Source organism: Dendrobates tinctorius, unplaced genomic scaffold (assembly GCF_039654945.1).
Source record: "Dendrobates tinctorius isolate UK_male_01 unplaced genomic scaffold, ASM3965494v1 ptg000034l, whole genome shotgun sequence".
In the NCBI taxonomy this organism is placed as follows: domain Eukaryota; kingdom Metazoa; phylum Chordata; class Amphibia; order Anura; family Dendrobatidae; genus Dendrobates; species Dendrobates tinctorius.
In genome coordinates, this window is record NW_027361702.1 from 6332638 (window position 1) to 6351167 (window position 18530).

At 44.3% G+C, this 18530-nt stretch overlaps 1 protein-coding gene across 2 annotated transcripts in view; it reads right to left on the reverse strand.

Annotated features, from left to right (window-relative positions):
* Positions 1-18530, reverse strand: part of KLF8 (KLF transcription factor 8) — a 68676-nt gene that overhangs the window by 21941 nt on the left and 28205 nt on the right. For both annotated transcript variants that reach the window (XM_073573049.1, XM_073573048.1), the window contains exon 2: positions 7614-8121. In XM_073573049.1, coding sequence (XP_073429150.1) covers positions 7614-8121 — 508 coding nt within the window. The remainder of the gene's footprint in view (positions 1-7613; positions 8122-18530) is intronic.

Sequence of the window (18530 nt, forward strand, 5' to 3'; positions counted from 1 at the left end):
ATCCAAGGCAAATATTGGGTAATTAAGCACGCGAGTTGCTTAGTTACCCGCTGTGTACCTTGGATACCAGCGTGCTCGCACTGAGAGCTGGTATCCAAGGTAAACATCGGGTACCTTAGCGCGCACGGCCCTTAGTTACCCGATATTTACCTTGGATACCAGTTCCCAGCGTCTGCTTAGAGCGCTGGGAGCTCGCTGATCGATGGTTTCCCGCTGCCACACGCAGCAATGCATGCTGGCCAGCGGGAGACCAACAATCAAAAAATGGCCCAGGACGATCCTGCACGATCAGCGATACCCGGCGGGGGAGGGCGGTCGCTGATGCGTGCCACACACAACGAGATCGCTGGCGAGATCGCTGATGCATCACAAAATCAGCGATCTCGCTTCTAAACATCATTCACGATAATTGACATGTAATTTGAGAGAAATAGTTTTCACTTGTTGTATGTATTACAAAAATAGTGCCATTACCCCTTAATGACCACCAATACGCCTTTTAACGGCAGCAATTAAAAGGTACTTATGCCTCAGCGTCGCTTTTTAACTGCGCTGAGAAATGTAGGAATTTCTCCGGGGTCTCGGGACCCCAGAGAACATGATTTGGGTCGGTTTTTACCGATCCCTGTGTTGCAATCACCGTTATTAACGGTATAACGGCGACCGCAAAAAAAAAAAAAGTCAAATTTTCCATTTAATTTCTCTCTTCTCTGATCGCACATCAGAGCAGAGAGAAATGGGGTCCAGATCCTCCCCCAGTGTCCCTGCAAACCACCTGGGAAGTCCCCCGTCTTCTTCCGGGAGAAATTGGCGGGCACATGCACATTGCGCCCGCCGAGATCTGCCGGCCGGCACCTGGCAATAGGACATTTTTCCTATTGGTTCATTTTGATCACTGTGATAGGGTCTATCACAGTGATCAAAATAAAAAAAAAAAAATAGTAAGTCAAATCCCCCTTTTTTCACCCCCTTAGTTAGGAAAAAATATAATAAAAAAAAAGTATTTATTTCTATTTTTGCATTAGGGTTAGACTAAAATTTGGGTTGGGCTAAAGTTGGGGCTGTAGTTATGGTTGGGCTAGGGCTGTGGTTACGGATGGGATTGCTGTTATGGTTGGGATTCGGGGTGTGTTATGGTTAGGGTTGGGATTAGGGGTGTGTTGGGGTTAGGGTTGGAGTTAGAATTGGGGGTTCCACTGTTGAGGTACATCCGTCTCAAAACACGACATGGCACCACCATTGATTCCAGCCAATTTTGAGTTCAAAAAGTCAAATGGTGCGCCCTCCCTTGTGAGCCCTGCCATGCACCCAAAAAGTTGCTTTTCCCCACATATGGGTTATCGGCATACTCAGCTCAGAAGAAGTTGCACAAATTTTGTGGTCCATTTTCTCCTGATATCCTTGTGAAAATAAAAACAAATGGTTCCAAAGTAAAAATTTTTGTGAGAAGAGTAAAATCTTTTCCTTCCACATTGCTTTAATTCTCTTGAAGCACCTGAAGGGTGAATAAACTTCTTGAATGTGGTTTTGCACAACTTGAGGGGTGAAGTTTTTAGAATGGTGTAACTTTTGGGTATTTTCTGTTATATTGACCCCCCAAACTCACTTCAAATGTGAGGTGGTCCCTTAAAAAAAAAAATAAAACAAAATGGTTTTGTAAATTTTGTTAGAAAAACAGAGAAAATCGCTGGTCAACTTTTAACCCTTATAACATCCTAACAAAAAAAAAAAAATTATATCTCCATAATTGTGCAGATGTAAAGTAGACATGTGGGAAATGTTATTTATTAACTATTTTGTGTGATACCACTCTCTGATTTAAGTGTAAAAAAAAATTTAAAAAGTTTGAAATTCTCTAAATTTTTTGCCAAGTTTCCATTTTTTTCATAAATGCACGTTATATTGAAGAAATTTTTACCACTGACATGAAGTACAATATGTCAAGGAAAAAAAAAAAAAAAAAAAAAAGTCTCAGAATCAGTGGGATACGTTGAAGCATTCCAGAGCTATGACCTCATAAAATGACGGTGGTCAGAATTGTAAAAATTGGCCTGGTCATTAAAGTACCAAATTGGCTCTGTCACTAAGGGGTTAATAGGCCATGTGGCTTGATTCAAGGATTGAGGAAAGGTTCACACTGAATTGAAATGTGGCTGCTGCACTCCAGTATCTAGGTATCCATCCCTTTTATACTGTGAGCCCTCGCAGGCACTGTCCTCTCTCCTCCTGTGTTGGTCTCTGATTGATTGTTGTCCTTGTTTTATATTATGTACACCCCATTTCAAATGTAAAGTACCATGGAATAAATGGAGAGCTGCGGCCAGTCCGAGCTCTTAGGCTATGTGCACACGTAGCGAAACTCTCGCGGAAGTTACCGTGAGAATTCCGGAATTCCATTCCGCGGGGGGGAAAGAAAAAAAAAAAAAATTCGCATTTTAAATTCCCGCGGAAAAACTAGCGATTTGCAAGCGTAAATAGCTTGCAGAATGCTAGCGTTTTCCAAGCGATCTAGAGCATCGCTTGGAGAACTGACTGACAGGTTGGTCACACTCGTCAAACATAGTGTTTGACAAGTGTGACCAACTTCTTACTACTAATGCTGCCTATGCAGCATTAGGTCCATTCTCTGTCAAGCTGATTGTGCCCTAAAACTGCATATTTAAATTTATCCTGCAAAGAGAACACCCAAAAGAAGACCTCTCCAAAAAGTGGAATAAAAGTAATCAAAAAGTAATATGTACCCAAAATTAGCATTATTGGAAGTTCAGTTATTTTCACTCAACTATAAGCCTCGCTATAGGTCCTTATAAAAGTAATAAAACTATATACCGTACATGGCAAGTTAGGCATTAGGTTGGATGTTCTCTGAATTGAAGCCACTGACAAATATAACTCATTATAGAAAAAAAAATTCCTCAGAACCAAGTTGAAGAAAACAATTTTTTAAACACTGAACATTAACAACTAGGCGCAATTTGACTTTAATGTTAGCCATGTAAATGCCACAATCATTAACGTTACGGCACCCATAACTCACCCTCTTCCTGCAACGAGATGGGGCCCAATCTTGAGGATTCCCGTGTCCAATTGCATTCAGAGAGCGTAGCAAAACATTCTTCAGACAAACATTAACACACGCCTTGGCCTCTATCAATGAGGTTAAGTATGGGGATTTCTGGACACGGTGAACATTTTTTCCTATCATTTCAATATAATTAAAGGGGGTTGTCCACTGTCAGGAAAATACATGTAACAGCCTCAGCAGGTACTCACCCTCTATGGCCGCCTTCACATATCAGTGTCTGGTACGTGTGGTGGCACTTTTCACAAGTAGACTCATTCAAATGAATGGGTCTGCGACTGCGATCGTCAGGTTGTTTCCACAGAACCAAAAAAGGAGAAAAATAACCAGCTCACCTGCAGGAACATGGGTGTGTAGAAGCACGGAACACGTGTAGTCTCATGTGCAGTAATCAAAAAAGTGGGGTGTTGTTCCAGCTTCTTATAAAATTCAATTATATTTATCAAAATAACAAAAGATGACAGACCTGATGTAACATGACAAATGGCTACGCGTTTCGAACACAAAGTGTCCTTTCTCAAACTTGAGAAAGAACACTTCAAAAATGAGTAGCCATTTGTCATGTTACATCAGGTCTGTCATCTTTTGTTATTTTGATAAATAAAATTGAATTTTATAAGAAGCTGGAACAACACCCACTTTTTTGTTTCCACAGACCGTGTGTCCGCGGGCAAGACATGCTGACATATCAGGTGTTCGTCCGACACGTGCACACTGGTGACACACAGATGACATCCGTGTGTCAGAGTGACACGTACTGGCGCCTGGGAAAAAGCGGTACAGTTTGTGCCGTTTCCCGGAGTTAGGTGCTGAATGCAACTCACATCAATGTCACCTGGTCTCCCCCAGAGGAACGTGACCAGACAACAATGATTACAGTTGTATAAAGCACCTGCTGTGTAGTGTGTAAAATAAATTATTAAAAAATAAAAATGGAGTGGGCTCCCTCATAATATTGAAAAGAGGACAATATCCCAAAAGGTTCCAAGGCTACTGATAACAGCTCACAGATGTTTGCTTAGCTTTTATTGGTTATTTTATGGAGAGCCCCACCAAAAAAAAAAAAAAAAAAAAAATTACATAAGAATTATATAGGGTCCCCTTATAACTTCTAATTAGCAAAGGCTAAACAGACAGCTGTGAGACATTTATTAATAGCATGGGAACCTTTTGGGATATTGGCCCCTTTTCCAGATTAGTAACATCAGCCCTCAGCCGTGGGCTTTCCCTCTGCCGTTTCTGAAAATTACACGGTAGCCCACGCAATGTTTTAAGCCTGTTTTCACCTTTCTGACCTGGCCAATTTTTACAATTCTGACCACTGTCCCTTTATGAGGTAATAAACTCTGGAACTCTTCAACGGATCCCGCTGATTGTTTTCTTGTGACATATTGTACTTTATGACGGCAGTAAAGTTTCTTCAACATGACTTGCGTTTTTTTGTGAAAAAAATTTCGCAATTTTCCAACTTATAATTTTTATGCTCTTAAATCAGAGTCATATTGCACAAAATAGTTAACAAACAACATTTCCCACATGTCTCCTTTACATCAGCACAATTTTAGAGCCAAAATTTTATTTATTGGAAGTTATAAGGATTAAAAGTTGACGAGCGATTTCTCATTTTTTCAACAAATTTTACAAAACCATTTTTAGGGACCACATCACATTTGAAGTCACTTTGAGGGGTCAATATGACAGAAAATACGCAAAAGTGACACCATTCTAAAAACTGAACCCCTCAAGTAACTCAAAAGCACATTCAAGAAGTGTACTAACCCTTCAGGTGCTTCACAGGAATTTTTGGAAAGTTTAAAAAGAAAAGAAAAAAAACTTTTTCACAAAAAATTTACTTCAGCCCAATTTGTCTTATTTTACCAATGGAAACAGGAAAAACTGGACCCCAGAAGTTGTACAATTTGTCCTGAGTATGCGGATACCCTATACGTGGGGGTAGACCACTGTTTGGGCGCATGGCAGAGCTCGGAAGGGAGGGAGCACCGTTTGACTTTTCAATGCACAATAGGCTGGAATTGAGATCAGACGCCATGGTGCGTTTGGAGAGCCCCTGATGTGCCCAAACAGTGGAAACCCCCTAATTCTAACTCCAACCCTAACCCCAATGGGGAAAAAAAAAAAAAGTATTTATTTCCAATTTTATTATATTTCCCTAACTAAGGGGGTGGTAACGGGGGGTTCGACTTACTATTTATATCAGGTTTTTATGTTTGGCTGCTGTCACACACTAAAAGACGCTGATTATTAAAAAAAATAGTTTTTGCATCACCACATTTTGAGAGCTATAATTTTTCCATATTTTGGCCCACAGAGTCATTTGAGGTTTTGTTTTCTGTGGGACGAGTTGACGTTTTTATTGGTACCATTTTCGGGCACATAACATTTTTTGATCACTTTCTATTTTGATTTTTGGGACGCAGAATGAACAAAAACTAGCAACTCATGAATTTCTTTTGGAGGCGCGTTTATACCGTTCCACGTGTGGTAAAATTGATAAAAGTGGTTTTATTCTTCGGGTCAGTACGATTAGAGTGATACCTCATTTATGTAATTTTTTTATGTTTTGGCGCTTTAATACAATAAAAACTATTTTATAGAAAATATTTTTGCATCGCTTTATTCTGAGAGCTATAACTTATTTTTTGCGGGACAAGATGACTTTCAGCGGTATTATGTTTATTTATATCAGTCTTTTTGATCGTGTGTTATTCCACTTTTTGTTCGTCGGTAAGATGATGAAGCATTGATTTCTGCCTCTTTTTTTATGGTATTCATTCACTAAAGGGGTTAACTAGTGGGACAGTTTTATAGGTCGGGTCGTTACGGACGCGGTGATACCAAATATGTGTACTTTTATTGTTTTTTTAATTTGCATAAAAAAAATAAAATATATTTACTTTTTTTTTACCTCATTACATTGTTAGGACATCACTATATAAAGTCAGATCGCTGAACTGACACTTTGCATAGCACTGTGTCAGATCAGCGATCTGACAGGCAGTGTAGGAGCCTTGTCAGTGGCTGCTGAGCGCAGACGCTGGCAGGCCACCTCATTGCAGGACCCAGAAGGACCCTGCGGCCATCTTGGAGCCAGGGGTTGCCATGGAGACCACAGGAACAACGCAATCGCAACGCAATGTTCCGGTGGGAGAGTGCAGGGAGCCCCCTCCCTACGCGATTATTCTGTATGATGCTGTGAGTACCGACAGCGGCATGAGAGGGGTTAAATGACACCCGCACCCAATCACCGCGGCGCTCAGCATGAGGCCGCCATACTAGTACTGCTCTGGTCGGAAATGCAGTTCCCGCAGAGCAGTACTAGTACGGCGAGGGTCAGGAAGGGGTTAAATTTATTTTACACACAATGTACACAGCGGGTGCTGAATACAACTACCATCATTGTCGCCTGGTCGAATGTAAACACACAGGTACTGGTTATTCCAGTACTGGAAATCTCAGGGCGTGTGAAAGAGCTGGAAGGCTGACTAGAGTCAATGACCTCAGAGGCTGGCCCATACAGACCTCAAAGGCCCACCCACACAGAACTCACCATCACATGCCATCAAGCTCAGTGCATGAGCCGCTGACCTCAGTCAGTGGCCAGAACGGTGTTACGCGGCAATGACATGACATCACCACTGTAGTCAAAACAATCGGAATAGAGCAGCGGAAGGGAGGGGGGCACTGGACCCAAAGGAAGTGATTACACAGTTTGGGACACTCTTTCCCAAGAGTGGATAACCCCTCAAAGCACCACGCCAGTGTTAGGTTCCCTTCTTTTAGTAATATACTTGTCTTCTGCAGGTTGCGACCTACCGGATTGCTCCAGTGTTTCCTGTGAACGATGCTCTCCTGCTTATAATGAAAGATTGTGACCGCAGTTCCCGAGTGGCCACGAGTCACGGCTAATGGTCACAAGCGCTCAAAATAAGATGACTTAATGGGACTGAAGCAGCGTTGGGAAGAGCAGAAGGTGGTATTTTTTTTTTCTTATGGGCAGGGAAAAGACATTAGTGATACCACTCCAGATGTTAAAAATGTAAAAACAAAATAAAAAAGCTGGCGAGATGCTTCAAGGCTATGTTTTTGGGTTTTTTTTTGTGCTTTTTAACCAACCTGCAGTGTGCTAAAACTCTGCGAACCTGCAAAAGAAATCATGTGCAGATTTTCCATTCAGAACTGCATTAAACGCAGAAAACGAGCAGGTAAAACAGTATGAGTGCTTTTAGTGCTTTTCCACAGACTCAGTTTTGTCAAAGCCAAATAACAGGAAGTATCAAAAATAAAGCAGCTTTATCATGACACACCAAAAAGACAAACACGCAATTAAAAAACACAAGTAACCGAATTCCCAAAATAGGTGCAGAAATGGAGCAAAAAATCTGCAATATTAAAAACTATCTAAACACGCATCATAAGAACGCAGCCTTAGATATTTTGTTTCCACCCAGAACTTGCCATTGGCAGAAGTTACAAGTGCAGCCATTATGACAGATAACGGCCATGAACTCACCTGTGGTTTTCCCATCAGCTCCGATTAGTGGCACAGGAATGGCTGCAGTGACGCCATCGGTGGGCATGGTGGTGTACACGACCGGCAGCGACTGGACCACCACAGGAATGGTTTGCAAACTGCCCATTTTTGTGGGTAGATTTACTGATGGGATGGTGTGTATGACATGAAGGATCTGCTGTCCACCACTGCCCTGCGTTGATGCCAAAATCGAACCTGGAGAAAGTACAGCGGGAACCGCAGAACCGAGGCCAGACAAGGAGACCACCTGAGGTCCAGCCAGGAGAGTGGTTTGCAACGTGGAGGTAGTGGGAGAAGGACTCTGCGATATGTGGATGGAGGACTTGGGCTTATGTAAGGAGAGGTCCACTGGCTCGGCCTGAGGCATGCTGCAGTCACTGTCCAGGAGCTGCTCCGGGGGCTCCATCTTGATGTCAGTCAGGAGAGGAGCAGACGTCTCCGCACCAACTTTACAATGGGACGGCATGAGCAGAGAGGAACTGTAGGCCTAAAAATTAGATGAAAGGAAAGATGGCATTAAAAATAAATATTGGTGGAAGCTACACGAGTATCTTACATGGTTATCGATATTACAAATTCCTGAGAAGTGCGGAGACTTGAGAAATCAGATATCATAATCAGGAGCAAAAGAGGCCAGTGAGGGAGGGAGAAGCTTCACATACAAATTCTGGGTCTCCCCTCCCCATGGGCTCTATGAATCTGGGGGGATTCCTTGCATCTTATGTATCCACCGAACACATTTACAGCACAAGTCAGGAAATTGTACTTATATGCCTGATCAAAATGCAGCAATACCCCGTGCAACAGAACATTTCACTAGTCGGCAGCGGCACACAAATGGTGGGAAATAAAAAACCAGCTTATAAATGGCTACAAGCCGCTGTGTTTACTCTGTGCTGTGTCTTCAGGGATCTGGGGAGAGCAGAGAGCCGGCACACCCAGGGTGGGGTCCACTTGTTTAAATGGACAGGGAACGCCTGCTGCTCACACACCCTGCTACATGCTCCTCCGAGGATGGGGGTGGGGTGCGGGTGAACAGGATCTCAAGTCGTGCCAAAATGTACTCGCACAGTTATAGACGAGTATATGAAGAAAACGCCGACCCCTACAAGTTAAACAACGGCCGATCAGTGACATGTTTTCCGCACAGTGATCATTTATTAGCCTGTATACACGAGTCAACCACAAGTCCCACGCACATAGGCCGATGTGCTGCCGAGAACCACACAATCTTTTAGCCATAACAAAAGATCATTTCACTTGACGAACAAGTGTTTATTAGTTTACTGGGTGATCGGAAGCCTGTTTAGCCTGCATGACTATTGGGAACGAGTATTACCGAGAACGCTCCTTCCTAATAATCGCACACCTTTATTCTCTATAGAGAAGATAACGCCGCATTTCTTCCATATTCTTACTTACACTTCATAATACATAACTAATAGAGAACCTGCCGCCGATGCAGGCGCTATATACAGGGAGACAATACATAACTGTACTAACAGAGAACCTGCTGCCGATACAGGCGCTATATCCAGGAGAGACTTCATACATAACTGCACTAATAGGGAACCTGCCGCTGATACAGGCGCTATATCCAGGAGAGACTTAAAGGGGTTGTCCAGGCTTTTCACATAATCTCAGTACATATCTAGGCTGCAGAATTATGACAATAAGTAATTTACTGTCACTAGTTTGCACGGTTTTCTAGATATTCTGAACAGAACGTCCAAGGGGGGGGGGGGGGGGGGGATGTTATGGCATTGAAATGAGAACTGGTCGTAACCTCCTACTCTACTCCAAACATGCCCTCTATAGCAACAACCCCACCCTCCATAGCTACAGGCCCTGCCCGTCCACATGAAGAAGCCCTTATCACACAGTACCAAATCCTCCCCCTCTAGCAGCCTCATTGCAAAGAGCAGACCACCCAGCTGCTCCTCCCCCAGACACATGCTGATCAGTGATCTATGGAAAGTGAAACTAGTGAGGAGGGATAATCGTAATGTATTCTGGGCCACTCCATGATTACAATACATAACTCATTATCAGCAATTACTTCCCTCACTGTCCCAGGCTGCTGGCAGCAGTGAGAACAGACTGCGTGATGGCCAGTGATGGGGGTCTTCAGCTTCTAATCTGCACAGGGGATGTCAGTCACTGATGTAATCTGTTGTGTGACAAAGCCTCTGCTGTGTGAATAAGACAGCTCTGTGTCACTGATGTCTTCACACAGCACCAGATTTGGTGGTGTATGTGTGAGCACTGTGTCTCTAATGACACAAATACGGATGGGAGCAGCCTGTCCCAGAATACAGGACGATTTTCCCTCCTCACTAGTTTCACTTTCCATAGATCACTGTTCAGCGTGTGTCTGGGGGAGGAGCAGCTGGGTGGTCTGCTCTCTGCACTGAGGCTGCTAGAGGGGGGAGGATTTGTTACTGTGTGATGAGGGCTTCTTCATGTGGACGGAGAGGGCCTGTAGCTATGGAGGGTGGGGTTGTTGCTATAGAGGGCATGTTTGGAGGAGAGTAGGAGGTTACGACCAGTTCTCATTTCAATGCCATAACACCCCCCCCCCTTGGACGTTCTGTTCAGAATATCTAGAAACCGTGCAAACCAGTGACAGAAAGTAAATTACTTATTGTCATAATTCTGCAGCCCAGATATGTACTGAGATTATGTGAAAAGCCCGGACAACCCCTTTAATACATAACTGCACTAATAGGGAACCTGCCGCCGATACAGGTGCTATATACAGGGAGACATAATAAATAACTTTACTAATAGAGAACTTGCCGCTGACACAGGCGGTCTATCCTGGGTGTCAAGTATCAGATACTGGCTATACATCTCAGCCAGGTAGAATGGCTGTAGAAGCCGCCGAGGATCCAACTATACGGGTGACTTGTCGACTGACACATGGGTACCTGGTGGCTTCTCTCTGCCCGCTCCCCTGGAGCGACACACGCAAGGAGAAACCTGTCACGCATGGGGTTAGAGCAGCATTTTAAGTTTTTTTCTCTAAATTGCTGCAGCGTTTTCGAGTTGAACGTTCAGCCATTGTCCGATACATGGTGCCCACAGATCGGACTGCATTTATCAGCTGTTGAGTTTCCTTTATACTACTATTGATCTCCTTTTTTCCCGGTTTCAGCACCGTTCCATTTCTTTTCTGACCCATGTGACCTGAAATCTCACCAGCCAAATCTCTTGGGTATGTTGGTGAACCCGCTGTCACTTTCTCTAAGTAAGGGCTTAGTCAGATGTCTAGGAATCACCTATATGTTCTATATGAGATTTCCCCATGACTTAGAAGTGAAGGAGCACCATTTAAGGTTTTCAACACAAAATTGGCTGGAATTGAGATTGGACGCCTTGTCGAATTTGGAGAGCCCCTGATGTGCCTAAACAGTGGAAACCCCCCCACAAGTGACCCCATTTTGGAAACTAGACCCCTCAAGGAATGTATTTAGATACATGGTGAACACCTTGAACCCCCAAGTTGCTTTACAGAAGTTTAAAACGTAGAGCAAAAAAAAAAAAAAAAAAAAATCACATTTCTCGCAAAATTTTTCTTTTAGCCCCAAACCTTTTTTTATTTTCTCAAGGGTAACAGGAGAAAATGGACCCCAGAATTTGTTGTGCAATTTCTCCTGAGTCTGCCAATACCCCATGTGTGGGTGAAAGCTACTTTTGAGGCACAGTGCAAAGCTCAAATGGAAGGAGTGCCATATTATAGTACAGATTTTACTATTATGGCTTGAGGAAGGCATGACCCACTGGGAGAGCCCCTGAGGTGCCAGAACAGAAGAACACCCCATAAGTAGCTTCATTTTACAAACTACACCTCAATGAATTAATCTAGGGGTGTAATGATCATAATACCAAGGGTGTGTCACAGAATTTTATACCAATGGGCAGTGAAGAAAAAATAATTACATTTTTAAACACAAAAATGTTGTTTTAGCCCCTGATTTAAAATGGTCACCCAAGAAGTGGGTAAAATTGGCACCAGAATGAGTCCCATAAGTTCTGCTGAATATAGAAATACACCATATGTGGCTGTACAGTACTGCCTAGCCATACGGAGAGGCTCAGCAGGGAAGGAAGCACTATTTGAGTCCTAGAGAGCAGATTTTCCTAGATTAGTTTGCGACTCCATATACAGAACCCCTAAGTGCTAGAGAACAGAATCCCCCCAAGTTGAACCATTTTGGAAATTATACCCCTGCCAAATGTGAATGCTAAAGGGTGATTTATGCACACTGGGGCACAGAAGCAAAGGGAGGGGGGGGGGGTTTCAATTTGAAACCGCAGAATTTGCTGAATTTCTTTTAACTTTTCCTGAGCCTTTGAACTACCAGTAACGTAGAAGCCTTCTATATTTCTGTTAACAGATGACAGACCTGAGGGTATGTGCACAAGTTGTGGATTTTGATGCGTTTTCGCAGCGTTTTTGGACACGCGGGATTGCATCAAATCCACAGTGTGCACACAATGTTAATCAATGAGAAATCCAAAAACATTGTGCACATGCTGTGGAAAAAAAAAAAATGCGTGGATTTGCAGCGTTTTATTTTCTGCAGCATGTCAATTCTTTGTGCGGAACTGCAGCGTTTCTGCACCCATTGGCTTGCATTGAGTCAGGCACATCCGCAGCAAAACCGCAGATGTAAAAAAAGATCTGCGGTTTTGCTGCGGATTTGGGTGCGAGAAATGCTGCATATCGGGAGGATGGAAGTGTGTGGAGCCATGTGCATGCCTGTGTGTATATGTTTGTCTATGTGTGTGCGTGTGCTGTGTGTTGTCGCTGATGGGATTACTGCTCCCATCCGGCAATGAATGCTCACAATGACACCATTGCCGCTGATGGGAAAGTAGTCCCACCAGACAATGGCTGTGATCTGTTGTAGAAAAAAAAAAAAAAAAAAACATACAGAACATACAACACATAACAGATTACATACTTACCAATCACGTAGTACCCGAAGCCCTCGTCTCCTTTGATAAAAATAAAAAAAAAACCTATACTTACCTTTCCGCCATACTCCAGTTATTAACAAGTAACCCACGACGATCTCCGGTGTAGAAAACTGACATCGGGTGATGTCAATGCTCTACATGGCCTCCGGCATGCACTAACAGCGGAGGTAAACCTCCGCTGTGTATATCCTTCCGCCGCTGCCGGAAGAGGTCACTTCAGTTCATTCTCTCACCGGCAATGCTGTGCGAGAAAATTCCCACGCAGCATTGCTGTAAAGTGAGAGAATGAACTCACTTGACCTTTTCAGTGATGCACTGCAGGAGGATCATCTCCTGTCAGTGCATCACTGGGAGGCCCTATAAAGATAGATGTGAGGGCTTGTTTTTTTGCGGGACGAGCTGATGTTTTTATTGGTACCATTTTCGGGCACATGACATTTTTTGATCGCTTTCTATTGCGATTTTTGTGGAGGCAGAATGAATAAAAACAAGCAATTCAGGAATTTATTTTCCTCCTCCGTTCTGTGTGTGGTAAAATTGATAAGGCAGTTTTATTCTTTGGGTGAGTACGATTACAGCGATGCCACATTTATATCTTTTTTTGTGTTTTGGCGCTTTTACACAAAAACTTATAGAAAAAAATACCGTATTTTTCGCTTTATAAGACGCTCCGGATTATAAGACGCACCACAAATTTTGAGGAGAAAAATAGGAAAAAACGTTTTTTGTTTTTTTTAATAAAATGGTGGTGCCTCTTTATAATCCAGGTGTCTTATTGCTTACCGGGGGTGGTGGCTGTGGTGAAGTGGGGTCCCAGGGTCGCTGCTGGAGGAGGCAGGAGTGGGGTGATACTGCAGGCCGCAGAAAGGGATGAGAGGGTGCTCCGATGTGCAGCGCGCTGCCAGGGTGGCTCATGCTGCTGCCAGGGGGGGCTTGCGCTGTTGCCAGGGGGGGCTTGCGCTGTTGCCAGGGGGGGGGGGGGGTCTGTGCAGCAGCCCGGGGCTCTGCCCACATTTACCGGGTGTCCGTCGGCGCTATGGGTGTCTCCGGGTGCCCAGCCGTGTCTCCGGGGTTCCAATCCCGGGGCTCTGGCGACATTTTGCGACAAGCCAGAGCCCCGGGGCTCCGTCTCGGTTCCCTCTGTTTTGGGCTCCGGCAATATGGCGGCCGCCGCCGGGGCGGCGCATGCGCTGATGGTGATCTCGGGACTGTCCCGAGATCACCATCAGCGCACGCGCCGCTCCCGGCGGCGGCCGCCATATTGCCGGAGCCCAAAACAGAGGGAACCGAGAGGGAGCCCCGGGGCTCTGGCCTGTCGCAAAATGTCGCCAGAGCACCGGGATTGGAACCGGAGACATCGCTGGGCACGTGGAGACACGGCTGGGCACCCGGAGACACCCACACCGCCGACGGACAGCCGGACACCCCTGCGGCCTACACCAGGTAATGTATATCCTTTTGTAAGACGCACCTCCATTTTCCCCCCAAGTTTGGGGGGAAAAAAAGTGCGTCTTACAAAGAGGAAAATACGGTAATTATTTTTGCACCGCTTTATTCTGAGAGCTATAACTTTTATTTTTCCGCTGATGGAGCTGTATGGCGTCTTGTTTTTTGCGGGACAAGATGCTTTCAGTGATACTAATTTTATTTACATTCGTCTTTGATCGCGTTTTAGTCCACTTTTTCCAAGCGGTATAATGATAAAGTATAATTTGCTACAATGTTTTTTTTTTACCGCGTACACTAGGGTGACTGCAAAAAAATCGATGTCGGAATTTTGTCCGTCTGGACCCCACAAAACGATTCCCCTTTCCAGATATTGAGATAGCCAAAATTTGAGCTCGATCAAACGACGTTAACCTGTGCCGCTCGTCGCTCAAAGTTTGAAAAAATCCAAATTGAGGTATTTTAAGATTTAGGTATTTTGCATAGTCTGTTAGACTATAAAGAATGTGACAACAACATTGCAGAAATAGCCCTGACCAAATTTTCGAACAATTTGTGGTATTTGAATGCAGAGTTGGTGGGATTATCGTTTTTTGATCCCACCATTACAGACAATGAAAAGTTGTTAATGGCTAATAAATTGCTCAGTAGCACAGATGAACCATCAGAGCACGCTAGGGTTGTAAATCCAAAAGTTAGGAAAGAAAAATTAAGAGGTAGGAAGTAACCGACTTTAACGACCTTCTGACAAAAGATGAAGAACAAAAGCAATATGTTCTGCAAGTTGTAAGCAAATGCCGAGCATTATATTCTGACGTTTCAAAAACTACTTTAACAAAAGCTCTAGAATAGATTAGATAACTATGTAAAATTATCAACTCATGTAGGTTAGCGTGCTCTGATGGTTCATCTGTGCTACTGAGCAATTTATTAGCCATTAACAACTTTTCATTGTCTGTAATGGTGGGATCAAAAAACGATAATCCCACCAACTCTGCATTCAAATACCACAAATGGTTCGAAAATTTGGTCAGGGCTATTTCTGCAATGTTGTTGTCACATTGTTTATAGTCTAACAGACTATGCAAAATACCTAAATCTTAAAATACCTCAATTTGGATTTTTTTCAAACTTTAAGCGACGAGCGGCACGGGTTAACGTCGTTTGATCGAGCTCAAATTTTGGCTATCTCAATATCTGGAAAGGGGAATCGTTTTGTGGGGTCCAGACGAACAAGATTCTGACATTTTTCCCCCCCCATATGAGATCCGGTCACCCTAGGCGTACACTGAAGGGGTTAACTAGTGTGACACTTATCGATTGGCTTGTTCTGGACGCAGGTATACCGATTGTGTTTTTGTTGTTTAATTTTTTACATGAAAATGTATTTTTAGTGGATATTATTAATTTTGTATTTTTTTTTTTTTTTACATATTTCTTAAAAAATGTTTTCTTTTTACCTAGTCCCTTTATAGAACTTTCACTTTTTTTTTTTTACTTTGATGCATTTCAATGCTCCAGCATTGCAGTGCATTATACCTATACTGAAAGCTTCTGACACCATGCTGTGAGCTCCCTGTAGCTTGATGACCCCGGGTCACCATGGCAACGATTGGGTCCCGAGATGACGCCGATCTCAAAGCAAAGGGAGCTCCCGTCCCTCTACCTGCCTCCTGAACGTTTCGATTGCAGCAATTAGGGGGGTTAACAGTCAAGGGTGGCACGGATGCCGCTCCTGGATGTTAGTGCAGAAGCTCAGCCACTGGCAGCGCTGAGCTCCTGCACTGATCAGATGGGAAGTGCTGATATTTCGGCATCTCCTGCGCGGTCATGCTGTGATCAGTCAGATTGACTGACCGATCACAGCGATCTGGGTGCAGGGACCTACAGCAAGGGTCCCTGCACCTCTTCCCGTGCCTCAGTTGTCACAGACAGCTGTCGGCACTGAACTGTCACTGCATTTAAATGCATGACAGGCACAGACCGTCCCGGTTCGGGAACTGACATCCTGCCTTAAGGGGTTAAGTAAAAAAAAAAAAATCAGGTGTGGAACAATCAGAGGAAAAGTATAATAGAAACCACTTTAGTATTTATTACCAATCCTGGTTTTGGCTACAAATACTGATAAGCATGTTCACACTAAAGCCCCCTTCACACACAGCGAGATCACTAGTGATATCGCTAAAGCGTCACCGATTTTGTGACCCAACAGCGATATCACTAGAGATCTCGCTACATGTGACACTTACCTCCGATCCGACTCCCCGCTGGATATCGCTGATCGCGCGAGATCGTCCTGGTCCATTTCTCGTCGTCAGCTTTCTGCTGGCGCCGACGAGCGACTCCATGAACACGGGAGGAAGTCGTCACCAGAGCTGCCGTCTAACGACCGCCGACCGCTACTACGTCGCTGGTGAGATCTGCTTGTTTGGCAGCTCACTAGCGACCATTTAGCGATGCACCAGCGATCCTGACCGGGTCGTATCGTTGTCGGGATCGCCGGTGCATCGCTAATTGTAACGGGACCTTAAGTGTTATTATTCTAATAGGGGTAAACATAGGGATGCCCGAGTAGTGGACAACCCGCTTAATCGCTCATACCACAAAACAGAGTGCAAGTGTTCAGGTAACTGAGATAAGTGATATACTGCAGGATGGGACTCTGTATGGAGGGGCTGAGAGGACAGGTGTACTGCAGGGACGGGGCTGTATATAGGAAGAACTGAGAGGAGTGGTGTACTGCAGGATGATGCTGTATACAGAGGAGCCGAGAGGAGGTGTATATATAGGAGCAGAGGAGTGGTTTACTGCAGGATGGGGCTGTATGTATATGAGAAAAAAAAAGGAGTGATGCACAGCAGGATGGGGCTGGTTATAGAGCGGCTGAAAGGAAATATATACTGATGGATGGGGTTGTGCATAGAAGGCTGAAAGTAGTGATGTACTGCATAATAGGGTAGTATATATACAGGACGGAAGGAGATATAAACAGCAGGATGGGGATGTGCTTAGAGAGGCCGAGAGGTGTGACATACACAGTGTGTATATATATGCGAGATATGAAACTGCTAGTGCTGCTCTCTCGATACATAAGGCAGATTATTTATCTGCCATATGTATCAACAAGGCATTACTAATCTGTCAGCAGCAGGCAACAAACAACTGCGCTCAAGCAATTACAAGCTCTTTTGTAGAAGAGTGCAAGAGAATGGTGCGCTGAGGGAAACCAGCTAAGAATGATATAAGAACACACATGGAACTGTAATGATGTGGACGGCAGAAGATAAAAATTGGCCAGGCCGAGTACTGTACAGGAGCGAATCACACCGCCTACTATTCTGAACATCAGAGTTGCGACACGCATCCTCCCTCAGCTGTTCCAAGTGCAGGAGATGGGCCGAAATGCACAGCTGCAGAGCAGCTTAGTCAGCTGTATAGCGATTGCACACATCTACCCTATTGATTTGAATAAGCGGCGGATGTGCAGCAATCGGCCATGGCCAGTATACAGTTGTGCTATGCAGCTCTGCGTTTCTGCCTCCTGCACTTTAAACAGCTGAGGGGGGCCGGTGTTGCAACCCCACCGATTAGGTATTGATTACCGATCCTAAGAATAGGCCATCAATTAAAAAAATTAAGGGAGTAATCCACATTGTGGAAGTGGACAACGACTTTGTCTTGGATGTTTTCAGGTCCCCAGCAGATGTTTTCTTGTAGCGCAATTTTTCTCTTATAGATGCCCTTTTATTTTTTTATCTATAAATTAATATCTGTATTAATGATCTGTGTCATGATCTAGTCGAGCGTCCGGCATGAGGACGGCTCTGTACTGGAACCCAAATATCAGCACCAATTAAAGTTAGGGACAAAAAGAAGAGGAGAAGGGAACAGAAATTCACTTGTGCACACGGTATTGGGATATAATAAAATGTCATCAGGATTCGTGGAGAAGAAGTAACCGACATCTGCACCTAATCAAGGAAACTGAATAATGAAAGGCGCCCCTGAGAGGAAGACGGACCCTCCCTCCCACCACCAGCATGCAGCTCCGCTCCCCCAGTATCACTGCAGGGGACCAGGGTGGAGAGACAACTACTGGGGAGGTGGAACACCCTTTTGCAATGGAAATAAAACACAGATAGTGACAAGAGGACAGACAAGTGGGAAAAGAAGCAAAACCAATCCAGAATCTAAGGTCAGCTTCAGGCTGAGAAATATCTGCAACAAGTCTGCTGCATATGAACTCATCGTAAAGCCATGTTCACAGCAAAAATGATGCCTTTTTTCACGGTCTTAGGCTATGTGCACATGCTGCGGTTTTTGCTGCGGATCCGCTGTGGTTTTGGCCGCAGCAGAACTGCAGCAGTTCTGCAGACAGCATACAGTAGCATGTTATCCCATGTGATTTACAATCTGCTGTGCACATGCTGCGGATTTTTTACTGCGGAAAAGCTGCGGTTTTGA